At 40.6% G+C, this 13,252-nt stretch overlaps 1 protein-coding gene across 1 annotated transcript in view; it reads right to left on the bottom strand.

The window, feature by feature from the left end:
• NWD2 (NACHT and WD repeat domain containing 2) overlaps nt 1-13,252 on the bottom strand; it is a 95,015-nt gene that overhangs the window by 35,996 nt on the left and 45,767 nt on the right. Inside the window, exons 7-8 of the mRNA XM_038135279.1 lie at nt 7,112-13,133; nt 6,378-6,504 (exon numbers count right to left, since the gene is read on the bottom strand). Of these exons, the coding sequence (XP_037991207.1) occupies nt 9,201-13,133 (3,933 nt within the window). The 3' untranslated portion in view covers nt 6,378-6,504; nt 7,112-9,200. The remainder of the gene's footprint in view (nt 1-6,377; nt 6,505-7,111; nt 13,134-13,252) is intronic.

The following is a 13,252-nucleotide window of genomic DNA, read 5'->3' as shown; positions in this document are numbered from 1 at the left end:
GAGATCTGCAAACTGGAAGATCTGGATTGCCTTTTGATCAATGCTTGTCTTAACTTTGGGGTAAAGAGAAAACTATTCTAAACTTCTGACAGTGTTTTGATTTTTGTATTTGCTTGGCTTTCCCCAAAATTCTAGAGAACAATTCTCCCTTAGGTTTCTAATTATCTAATTTTCAGAGAGAAGAACCTCTCTCTTCTTTTGGTTATGAGCAGGAAGTATTTGATTTGTGTGTCTTCCCTGTGAAGCAACACTACATTTGGATCTATACTGATGTGACAAAGCAAGAAAATAGGTTTGTTTGTTTCATCAGAAAAGAATGAAAGGTAATAATTAGAGCAGTACAAATTTCCAGACTAAGAGTAAAATTGTGGGCATGAAAAAATATCTGAACTACTAGAGTGCTTTGTATTCCTTTGTTTAGGAAAGGAGTTAAGGAAGGCTCCCTCTCATTCAATGCCACTTTGTCTTTTTGGTCGCAGAGTAACTTCAGTGTGCATTGTACCTTCCACCCTACAAAGACACTGTGTAATTAATGTTCAACAAATTTAACTACTGCGCTACTAAGCTGGTTTACACATGCAACTTGTACAAACATTTCTTAAAATAGACTGGCCATGGCAGGCTGCTTTTCATGATTTGGGTGCAATGCTCTTCTCAGTGAAAGCCTGTGGTCGCCTGTTGATTTGGGGGCTGTGGTGTTCCTCTCCTGAGATATAAATGTAGCTTAGCAAATAAGCCCCTTATCTACAACGGTTTCTAAATAGATTTTTGTAAATAATATAGGCTCAGAAGTCAGTTATAGTAAACTCAAAGCAGTTCTTTTAAAGTGGAGTGGTTTATTGCTGCACTCCCATTGACACAGTTGGGAGCTACTCTGTCAGGATGTTGGTACAATGAGTTTGATAAAGAGATACTTCATGGGTCAGGCTGATCTAGGCTGTGCTCACATTTTAGCCCTCCTCAACGTGAGACCTACTATGTTTCAAGATGGGCACCCTAAAAGTGAATGACAATTTTTTGAAGTGCCACTGGTAAACTTATTTGGACTCAGATTTATTTTAAATACTGGTAAAGACAACCCCCTTTCTTTTCCCAAAGAAAGCTGAGGGCTTATCTGAAGCAAGTTGCTTCAGGTATTATTATTCTCCACTTCTTTTAGTATCTCCTAGCATTATGTGGAAACAAGAAAAAGAGATGTGTTTTATAGAATGAACTGTGGAAAAATTACATTACTGGCAATCAACACCCGACCATTGCAGAAGGAAAACAACACTTTCTGCTTTTGAGCAGTGGGAATCCTCAGGATGTGGCAATCCTATGATGCACTAGAGATCTTTATTAAATTTAGATTGTGTAACCATCTAGAATGCAGTCTTTAAATTCCTATAGAGGTATCAAAAAACTGAGTATTTAGAACACTGTCTGAAAACAATTACAGTTTAACAAAAATTGTGATGAGAAAAAGATCTTTGTGATAAAAATGCTAATGGTGTAGCCTGGAAAACTCCTTCAGTGCATGTAAAAAAAATTAACTCCTGCGATATTGCCAGTAATTGTCAGTAAAACTTTATCGTGCCACGTGAAAACTGATATGCTTTAATGCAAATTAACTTCTCAATTTAAAATAAACTGGTTTTAACTGACTTTCCTCTTACTCTGTATTTTATTCTTCTTTCATGGAACACTGTAGCATCCCCATCTCTCTTTCATTTGTTTTTGTAAGATTTAATTTTTAAATGTACCAAATTCTAGGAGGGGAATTTAGAAATCATGTAAGTTCATTGAGGAAGTCAAATGCGTTAAAATACACTAGGACTGGTGTGAGTGAAACAATGTGCAATTCATGATATAAGGAAGTTAGAAGAGTTCTAAATCCCTTCCTTTCAGACATCAAAGACATATTAACTCCTCCTTTTCCCCACATACTTCAACTCAACCATTTCAATAACTAAGAGATCTCTAAAAACATTGCTTTTTAAATAGGTTCGGCTTAAAAATTGTTTTCTTCGGATTTTCACTGAGCCAACTCTATTTCTGAGTGTAAAAACAATCCTGACTCTACAACAGGTGGAACAAGTGAGATCAGGTATTTTCATTATAATGTTCTTAGACTGTTTTGAAAGGTAGAAAAGAGAGTACAAAATATGCCCTGTAAACAGTTTCTCTAGAAAGCACAATATTAAAAGTTTAAAAGAACTTTTCCTACCTGTAGCTTTTATGTGGATCAGGAAGTGTAGCTTTTCCTGATTACAATCTTCCATGGCTTAGCTTGGCTTCTGCATTTGAATGTTAAATATGTAAGAATGCCTTGTTTAGCTTGGGAGTTTGCATGACCTCTTAATGAGACACTGTAGTTAGTGTCATTGGGTATTAAGGCATCATGTGACTGTAGATGAAAATAAAATCCTTTAAAGTTTGCATTTAATACTTCCTAGAATCTGTAACCCTTTACCTGCAAGCTGAATAAAAACCTGATAGAACTCACCGTTTTCTGGCCAGGGTTAAAGGAAGGAGAAGCGGAAGAACACGTGCCACATAATTCCTTTCCTCCGGGACAGTCACAACGACCACAACAAAGCCCGAGCCTGTCAGTGTATTCACGCTGCCATTTGCATATTCTTTATATTAAATCTCTCTATATCACAAACAGTGCTGGAGGGATTTGGCAGAAAGTTCCTCTATTGCATGTTGCCTGGCAATGACATTTATTCCCCACTGTTTTGTGTGATTCTCTAAAGAGAAATTCAGCTCTGAGGTGTATTTGCAGACATCGTGTCACATTTACCTTTGAAAGGTGCCGACTTTCCTGGAATCATTTTGATTTGAGTGTGGTGTTTCCAGAAGTGATATGAAAGATGTTCTGTTGCCACAACCAGTTGAGAGAGTTTTCCCTGTACAGGAGGAGAGGTTTAAGTTAGGCAAGCACCTGGGTCGTGTGTGATCTTTAACATATGTCGATGTACCTGGAAACTGTAAAACAACCTCCTGGAAAGAACTGGTGCTAAGATAAGATTGCCTGTGTCGCAGCTGGGGGAGCAAAGCAGGGCTAACAAAGCCTTCTTGCTAGTACACTCTAAATCCCTTAGGGTGTGGTTGCTGGTGTGGGTTTTTTTTTTTTGGTGGATTTTTTTTTTGGGGGGGGGAGGGGGTAGGTTATTTTTTTTGGTGTTGTGGTTTTTTTTTTTTTTGGGTTTTTTTTTTTTTTTCTTTTTTTTTTGTGTTAAGCCTCCTGGAAGCACTGAAATGAAGTTTGGCTGCTGTATGGAGAGTAGGCGTGCTGTTCTCACTCTAAACAATGCCGGATTTACAGTTGCCTCCCTGCCTTGCAGGGATTGCATCCTCGCCTTCCCTGCGGAAGGAGGGTGCTGGATTAGGATCACCAAGGGCTTGGTTTGCCCTGCCTGCTTCCCCTCGTGTCTCTGCAGGGGGCTGAGGCCGAGGCTGTCACTCTGCTGTCAGCTGTGGGCTGGGGCAGGCGGGTCCCTGCCCGGAGCGGGGACTCGGATGCGCCACCTGCCCCAGCCTGCCGCTGCAGGAGCCAGCACACTTAGGGGCCCAAACGGCATGTGCCAGCAAAGAAATCAGGAAAAGCTGCTCTGGATAGTCTTATTTTAAGCAGACAAATAAGTCATAACGTGAAGAGCAAGCATCATTTGCAGGCTGCGAGCTAGCGTGCTGCAAAGCTCTGCAACAGGTCTTCGGCTCATTTTAAATATTTTTCTCCTGCAAACAATTAGCTGAAATTTTTAGCTGAAAATGAACTTAAGCCAGGAAGTTTCTTAGTACAAAACCTTCACTAAACTCTCCAAAGGCTTTCTGGTCAGTAAAGAAAGAATTGCCAGGCTAACATATGCCCAGTTTGTGAGGGAGGGTTTTGGAGGCGGGAGATGCGCAGAGTTCAGGGCTACCCTTCAGCGCGGATCTGCAGCTGTGAGCAGCCCTGTGCACGGCGTGTGCTCGGACCGGCCCCATGGTCCTGCCCAGCCGGAGGTCACCCCGTGGCCAGCTCTGTGGTATTTTACCATTGTTCTTGTGACTGCTGGGCTAATGAGGCGGGCTAACAGGCCGGGAAATGTCCAGTCGAAAAGCTGCATTTTAAGCCAGGAGGCCGCTCAAAGCAAACACACTGAGGCTGCCTTCCCTTCTCCTGATGCTTGACATCCTTTTCAGACCCCTTCCATGGCTACTGTGTTTTTTATTCCACAGACTGTTCATTCTTGAGATTTCTCGAACCAGCATCCGGTATCCTGTCACAGTAGAGCAGTTCTGCCCCTGCCCCTGCAATCCCAACCGTGCTGTGCTTCTGAAACCTATAGGTGAGTATGTGCGAACTGCTGGGATCTTTCTGGGCTGATTGCCTGACAGGTTTTCACAGATGTGTCCTGCAGGAAATGATCTCTGTCTCACCAATCCATAGTGCTTGTTCAATAACACTGGTGTGACACTATTTCAAAGGAAAAGTAGTTGAGACATTCAGCCTTCTAAATCCTCTTTTCCCTCTAATCTCATTCTTGTACCTTAGTCCACTGTTTTGGCTGTGGTTTTCTGGAGAATGCTCCTGCTGAGATAGAAGGCTGCCTCAAAAAATTGCAGCCTAAAAGGCTAACTTTATGACTTCATATGCTATTGTAAATGTGATATTACAGTGGGAAGTGCTGGGCAATTTACTAGCGAGCAATGGAATAATGTAGACAAATGGCAGCAAACTATCCAGTTGCTTTGGGGTGTTGTTTTCATCTGTGCTACAGTATGTCTGGATTTTTGCTTCACGTCCCACCTTGCAATTCTGTGTATTTCACTTTAAATATGCTAACTAGATCTATTTTAGTCTAGAAGCTTTCTCACATGCACTGAAATGCATGTGTAATCAGAGATGTAGTAGGAGAGCAGGCAGATGATTTTATTTATACAGTACTAAATGGTGAAAGCTCTGACAGTGGGAACATGTGAACACGCCTTAAATCCATTTTTGTATATTCCCTGCTGAGGCTGGAGAGGAGACCAGTGAGCTGCCATCAAAAGGGCAGGTGCTGCAAATGGAGAGTGTACCATGGCTGGGAACACATCAGGGGTTTCTCTGAGTCGAGGTGGGAGCTTCACCCACCCTGGCAAGCAGCGGCAGCATAGGTCTGGTATGACAGGACAGCAGAAGCAGGGACAGGAGCTTGGTAGGGGCAATTTTACCAGTCACTTGGGGAAACGTGTGATTTCAAGAGCATGTGATACTCGACTGGAAACATTCCCTCACACTCTTCTGCTTATTTGGCCTCTGTTTTCAAGTGAATTAAGCACTGTATAGCTTGGCCTAGGTAGTGAAAGATGCTTTTTCACAAAAGGGTGATGGTTCAAACTGCCCCTTCTGGAAAAACACATGATAAAAGGCCTCATCCTGCCTTGGGAAGGATCCTGACGACTGTTCCTACAGTCTTTGACCTTCCTGAAACTGAGAATTGAGATTATGAATTGGGCCCACACTGAGAGCATCAGTTCATGTCATAAAAATTAGGAGACTACCTTGAAAATGCAAGGAATGGTGTTCTGTAACCAGGCTGGAAAGGTAAACCACAGGAAAAAATGTAGCACACTGGTCTCCCTGCAGCCATGTGGTGACCTAGGAAGAGTAATGTCCATAACAGGTTACAAGAACCTGAAGTAGGTTATATTTGTAGCATAAATACTTTATAATGATTCTTAGTAACAAGCCCTTGTTAATGAAACCTATCCACAGGCCCTAGTCCACACTTGGATGACTACATGATCAATTCTATGATTATATTAAAAAAGGCAGTGATTATATTAAAAATATGATTATATTTAAAAAATAGAAGAAATAAAAATAGATTTCAGAAGTCTGTCCCTTTGCAGTCTTAATATTTATACTAAAAGAGGTATTTTTAAATCTTTAATCAACAAAATGAAACAATGCAGACTGTTGTTAACAGCTTATGGAAGTGCCCCAGAGGAGCCATTTTATGATGTATTATACAGACATATTATTAGTTTTTGACAAAGAGCAAACTCCCAGGGTTTTAAGCTGAAACAGTCCCTTCTGCATATAAACACCATTTCAGTAATCAATAGTTGCTTTAAATTCTCATTGCAAAATGGCCAATACTTTTGTTTCTGCAGGTAAAGGGCTTGAGTGTGCATCATGGAAAAATCAGGGCTGGGGAGCCACTGAAACCTGAATGCCTTCCGAATGCAAACTTTTCCAGGCTACATGTAAACCAGCATTTTGATGTTATCTGATAATTATGTGAAAAAAAGTCGAATAGCCACAGGCTGTTTGAAATGAAGTCACGGGCCATGCATTCCCCAGCTGTGGTGCAAAGGAAATGACTGATAAAAATATTTTTTCTAGCTGACCTCTGGCTTACCTTTGTCTGCCAAAGAATTTCCGGCTAATTCCCTGTTAAAGCTTTCTTGCATCTACGGCCTATTCCTAGAATCTTCTGTGTCAGAAAAGACATACTCCACCTGAGCTTGTTTACAGATGCACTTTATCTGAAAGATAAATGAAAGCTTTGTTCTAGAGATGCAAATAGTGCTTCTTTACAAAATTGCACTATTCTCATGTAGGGGTAGAACAGCACTTGGTGTTTGGATAACTCATTATTGGAGAAAATGCTTTGTCTAAGTACCACGGGATACACATACTTGGGGACAGATTTGTGAAGGGCTGTGGAGCAGTCACTCTTGCAGTAGCAAGTATCAGCAGCCTGAAGCCATTCAGTATCCTCTGTCTGCTGTATAGGCTCAATGTGAGGAGTATGACCCCTGAGAAATGGATTCAGAAAGCTGGCAAGCTGAATGAGACAGGTTAGGCACAAGGTGTGATCTTGGGGGTGCAACTCCTGTGCAAGGCTAAAAGCTGGACTTGATGATCCCTGGGGGTCCCTTCCAACTCAGAATATTCTGTGGTTCTGTGATTACATTACACTCCATTACTACCCCAAACCAGCCACTCTCCTGGCAGACAGAGGATGTATTTTACCCTTCCAAGATAAGTACAGAACTAACTTTCCAATATTACACAGGTTATTGACAGGGAGTTCATGGCCAAAATGCACAAGTCACGCACCGTGTTTGAAAGAAGGTGGAAGCTGCCTACCTTTGGGACAGGATCCCGGGAACTGTGGTGCCTCTTCCCATAGCTTCACAGGTCTGAATTGGAGTGGGGTTTCAGGTCCCTTTTTTTGTGCTTTTTACTGGGTTGGTCACAAAAGCTTTCATGTCTGTTGATTTGCATACTGTCAGTATGCAATCTAGTCATAAACATCATCCGAGGAGGGTGGGGGTTTTTTTTTGGCAAATCTCACTGTATTTCAAATGCTTGATTTAGTTAGCTGCAATGGGAGAAACACTGGAATTTTTTCCTTATCAATACTGTCCTTAAAAATTATTTATGTACAGGCCAAAGGAAGCTGGAAGGGCCACATGTCCCTCTGCCAGAGTGGAATTTCCATGAAAATAAGACACACACACAAGTCTGCTTCCACAGTTTATTAGTACAAACAATGCATACACAAGACTGTATATTTGTTTGAAGACTGCAATAAATTTCTAATTAAACAACTCTGTAACAAAATTTAACTAAATTTGACATTTATGAAAATATAAATCTCTGATTGGGTAAGTTCTCCCAACAATACAAAGTTTACATAAAAACATTCAATATGATCTATTAGTTGCAAACCAGTTAGGAAAAATCATTCAAGTCACTTAATATACTATATTGGCTTGTACACTGAACATTCACACACTACATTAACTTCTAGCTTAGCATTCATTTCTTGGAAATTTGTGATACGGAATTCTGATTTTAAAAATAAGATTATTCTGTTTAAATAATTTGAAAATATTTCCATGGGTGTGCCATCTTTAAGATATGTAAGTAGGGGAAAATTTTCTTATGCTTTCAGATGTTATCCAGTATATTTTTTTACTTAGGAAAATGTAATTTTTTTTTACATAATTTGTCATTATTTCACAATTTCTGCCTTGAAACTGGTAAAACTGTACAAAAGGCTCAGAACAGTTTCTAAAGCAGAAAGTGAAGGTTGTATGCATGTGAGAGTAAGAAAAAACCCATTACAAACTGGTCTAAGAAGGGACCTGTTAACAGCCTTTACATTTAGTGGAATATTTCAGCAGGTACACAAACAGTTTCAGAGTGTTTGGTCATTTGATCTGTATTTATAATGGGAAAGAAGAGAAACAATACTAAGGCAAATGTTATAAGGACTAATACATGGCATGTCTGAAAACTACCAGGATTACTTTGGAGACATAGGAGATACTTTAGACTTTCTTACAACAAAATGGACAGCAATCTTTTAACATAAAGAAATTAATGTCTTTAAGTGTTCATCAGTAACGCCCCTTCTCTTTGAAAAATTTTCATTACGACCTGTACTAATACACTATGAAGACGAAACATTTCCCCTAAGTCAAAAATAAAACCCCAATCCCTATACTTCCTTTAGAACTCAGGACTTTTATAATTTTTATCACAATACAGAAACCTGAAATCCCTGCATGCAATTTAAAAAAAACGCTTTCATTCTGTTCATTGAGGTGAACAAATACTTGTTGCCTCACATGCTGACATGTTAGCAGCTGACTGGCACTTACTCCTTTCAGCCCAAAGATTGAACCCAATTAAAAAAAATCATAAAAGTAGATATTTTTAAAATGATGATGGAATGTATCAAGTGTTCCAGGTTGGCAGGTGACATCTTGTCATTGCACCATCAAGCAGAAAAACATATTTTTGCTAGTGGGTATAAAGTTGACTGTTAGCTATAAACCCATCTAGGTGACTGGAATATAAAACAGTGGTCTGACTTCTCACCAATCACTTAGAGCTTTAGCTCTAGTTAAAACAGTCTGTCAACCACAGATATGATCACCTAACTTCTGTAATAGCGTAACAATTTTGATAGTATTGCTAGAAATTTTTAATCAAGGCCCTGGTGAAATTCTGGACTAAACCTTGTATTCCGAAATTAAAAAAAACCCTGCAGCCCATTTGCTTTATGTTTGCTTTTATGTTTACAGAAATGTAAGACAGGAAAAAACAGCTGGTCTGCCCTCTGCTGTTTCTATCTGTCTTCCAAGAAACGCACTGATTTTTACATGAATTCAGAAGACATACCAAAGCACTTGTACTACTCAGATATGCTCGCCCAGATGGTTACTCAGTTGTCAGATGCAAAACTGTGCCTGCAATCTATGGCTGAGCACACTTTCTCATAGCAGTAGCTGTGTCTTTTGGTCGGTGTTGCTTCACTCACCTCAGCTTCTGTAACTGTAATGGGGCTATCCCTTGCAAATACTTCTGTTGATTCCCTCCAAATGCAGTCTGCAGTTACTTTGAAACTGTAATTGTGACACTTTGGCCTAATCACTTGTGTTGCGCTGTTGAAAATCTGACGGCTGTTTGAAGTAGCAATTTTGATTTTCAGTGCAGCATCAACTCGATCCACTACAGTGTAAGTACCTATACTTCCATCATCAAATCCAATAATAATGTTTAAATGTCTCTGTGAGAGTGCAAGAAAAGTGGGAGTTTTATAAAGAGAACAGGCACCGATGTTTTTGCCATCTGCTAGCCTCATTACAATTAAACTAGAGACTGCACCATTGTCATCATCTTCTTCCCCACGACAACAAATGTACACCAGGTAGCGGCCATCACGAGACAGCCTCTGCCGCCAGATGACACCCGGAGCGTGAACCACACGAAGTTTTCCGCTGTGTAAATCAAGCACATTGATGTTCTCATCACCGCGGGTTATAATTCCTAGCTTCCCATTTGGAGATATTTCAAAGTCTTCCAATTTTTTTAAGAAATTGGTAGGCAATTGTACACGTCTGCAGATGACTTCCTCTGTTAGGCTCCAGATGTTCACACTTTCAGTAGATGTTATAAATACTATAATGTCTGGGCAGTCTGGTATCAGCTTAATATCCACAATGCTTGCACCATCATCACAGCAAAATTTCTTTGTTATACTGCCTGTCCAGAGACTCACTGCCAGAACTTTGTTCTTTGCCATTCCAACTACAAATGTATTTGCAGTTGTTATAAACGCATTCTGTAAGGCAACTAAAATATTGCAAACCCTATGTCCTGTAGCCAGTCGCCAAACTCTGGATGCATTTTGCTCGCAGAGAGAGACTACAAACTGATCATTATGAGTAATCATTAGCTCTGAGATTTTTTGTCCATTAATGCGAAAGATATTTTCACCGCTCACCGTGTGCCATACATACTGGCTGCATTTATCATCTGACGTAACCATTATCTCTCCAGAAGAGGTCAGCACACAGTTTTCAACAATACCTTCATGCTTGAACACAGCTTCAATAAATCCAGTGCTGAAGTTCCACTTATGGACAGAATCTGATCCATCCAACGTGTATATTAATTCACCTCTGGCTGGCAACACCAGTCTTTGGATGGGTTTGCCAGATTTGTCAATATTGGACATAGCAGTTATGATGTCTATATCCCAGATAGAAAGGACACCACTGGTGGATAAGGATAGCAGCATGTTATGATGATTTGATTTAATTAGCCTGACTATAGTTCCTGAGATTTCCTGTAAGCTTGCCATACACTGTCCAGTATCTCTTCTCCAAACAAAAATGGCTGAGGTATTTTCCATTGAAGCAATTATACAGTTGCCATTTTTGGACAACACGGCAGATATAAAGCGCTCATTGTGTTTAGCTCTAAACTTTTCAGCCACCTTCCACACACGAGTGTCGAGAAGTTCAATGCTGAGAGCCTTACAAATTAAAATTGCACTTTGGTCTTCAGAAAGCTCTATGCTGACAACTTCGCTGTCTTCTCTTCTGCAGTCAAAGTCATCTGTAAGCTGGGGTTTTGTGATCTCCTCTGTATTCCAAACAGAGAGGCTACCCTCACTGTCCACCATCACCATTTCTTGGGCTGTGTCTAAAACGAGAAGGAATTTCACAAATCCACTTGAAAATTCAGAGGTCACAGTGGTCAGCTTCTCTCCACTGCCCAAGTGGAAAATGGTTGCGGTGTTCAAATACTGCCCGCAGAATGCATAAACTCCATCTGGAGAACACTGCACACAGGTCACTTCGTACCAGCAGTGGAAGTGATAGAGAGGCCAACCGTAATGCAGATCTATTACAGTAACATCTTTACTGGCCTCCAGCCAAGCAAGCGCATGGTTGACCGATAATGTAAATCCATTTATAAAACTGGAGTCCCCTGCAATTCCACAGTGTTTTGACCCCTTAATTTCCACCTCAGAAAGAAGACAGGAATTTATGTTATCATATACCAAAAGAGTGTTGTTTGTTGTAGCTACTACAAGATACTTTTCATCTCTAGTAAGCTTCATCCCTAAGATAACAGACGGAGCTGTTGTAATTTGCCTTAGTAGCTGGCGGGTTTCTACATCCCAAGTGCTAATGGAGCCATTTTCTAAAGCAGCAATAATTGTGCTGGGATTAAATGTAGGCAAAATCTCAGTGACATGCATGCAGCTGGATGACAGCGGCAGGCGCTCGGGGCTGTATGTCACATCCATGGAGGAATGTAAAGGGACGATGGAGCAGTACTTGGGTCCATCCTTGTCACATTCTAGGAGGAGATGTCTGAGTTTGGGCAATGAACTTACTACTGGGAGAAGTCTCTGCTGCAATTCAGCAGAGAGTGAACCTGGGTATTTTACTACTTTGAACTTTATACTGCGGAGCGTACTGGCCAGAAATTTCAGCTCCTTTTCTTGAGAGTAAGTGTAAGCTAGTTCTATGTCAGAAAGTGCTTTATCAAACTGCCCTATTCTAATCATGGTGTACAGCCAGCTGAAGTTCATGATGACTCCATACAGAAGATCATCAGTTCTTCCACATCTTGTTAAATGATGAATAAGCTCTGTCATTTTTCTGTGATTAATAAAAAAGATATCAGGTTCCAATGGGTTACACTGAAAGACCCAAGGCTGATCTGGAGCCTGCCTGTCAAAAGCCGCCTGATCCACACAGTGCTTTTCATCCTCGTTCAGGCCCCTACTGGCATGGCCGGGACAACCACTCAGATATTGGTCATTGCTGTAAAAAGGTTTTCTTCGTCCACCTGACCAAACACCAAGGAAATACTCTGCCATCACTGTGTGCATTTCACGCAAGTCTTCTTCATTGTGCAGGTACAATTTCTGGGCAATTAGTTGCAAGTGCCTATTTGCCCAAAGAAGCAGCGTTACATTTTTCACCTGTCGCTCTATTAAATACCCCTGTAAGCCCTCCTTAAGTCTTGCAATGTATATATATGGAATTCTCAATGGGTTACTCTCTCTGACTCTCTCATTCAGTTCATACATAACACTGTTGTCAAGGGCTAAAATATCCTCCAGTTCCATTTCACTCAGGCCAGATTTGGACATAGTGATGTAGCCAAGTGCTCTTGACAGTAGTCTTGACCCACACTTGTTTTCCAATGACCAAAACAACTGCTCTATGCTTTCATGGACAGTAACACAGAGGGAGGACTCATCCACATCCTTGTGAGATCTCCAGTGCCTGACCTCTCTGAAGGTTAAGTTCACAAACATAGGCAGTGTGCACTTGGAGAATGCCTCATTGACATAGATTTGTTGCCCTGATGTTACTTTCCTTTTAACTCGCAGCAGCTGATGTTTCAGTACTTGACTACACATCTTTCTGTCCCTTGCAGTCAACTCAACATAGTTGCTTTCTTCATGAATAAGGCACCTCAGTTTTTGCAGGATCCCATGCTTGTTCGGCAGTGTTGACAAAATTATCCGTACTGAACGTGGAAGGTGAATGGGAAGCCACCAGAGCTTTCTACCATCATCACTATCTGTTAGCTGTTCTAAAGCATCAAATATAATCACCAGTGGCCTATGAAATGAAGACTCATTCAAGAGATTTATGAACAAGTCCCGAAGGTCATGAATCTTTTTTGGGTAACTTTGTACGAGGCAGCGATAGTTGACTGCTAGTTGTTCACAAATGCTTTGAAGTATATTCTTCAGATCTGTACTTGTTTCAGTGGATCCCAAAAATCTTATAACTACCACAGGGTCAGAATCTGGTCCCATTTCTTCTTGCAACCAGGAATAGGCCTAGAATATAGAGCATAATTTAGTTTATATCTCAATGAAGCATAGTAACAGAGTTTATTAACAGTGATAGCCTATATATGAATAAACATTAAAAATATTACTGGTTGAATAGAAATACT

Source organism: Motacilla alba, chromosome 4 (genome assembly GCF_015832195.1).
Source record: "Motacilla alba alba isolate MOTALB_02 chromosome 4, Motacilla_alba_V1.0_pri, whole genome shotgun sequence".
NCBI lineage: Eukaryota > Metazoa > Chordata > Aves > Passeriformes > Motacillidae > Motacilla > Motacilla alba.
Note: the sequence above shows the minus strand (reverse complement) of the source record. Positions and strands in the feature narration are given on the sequence as shown.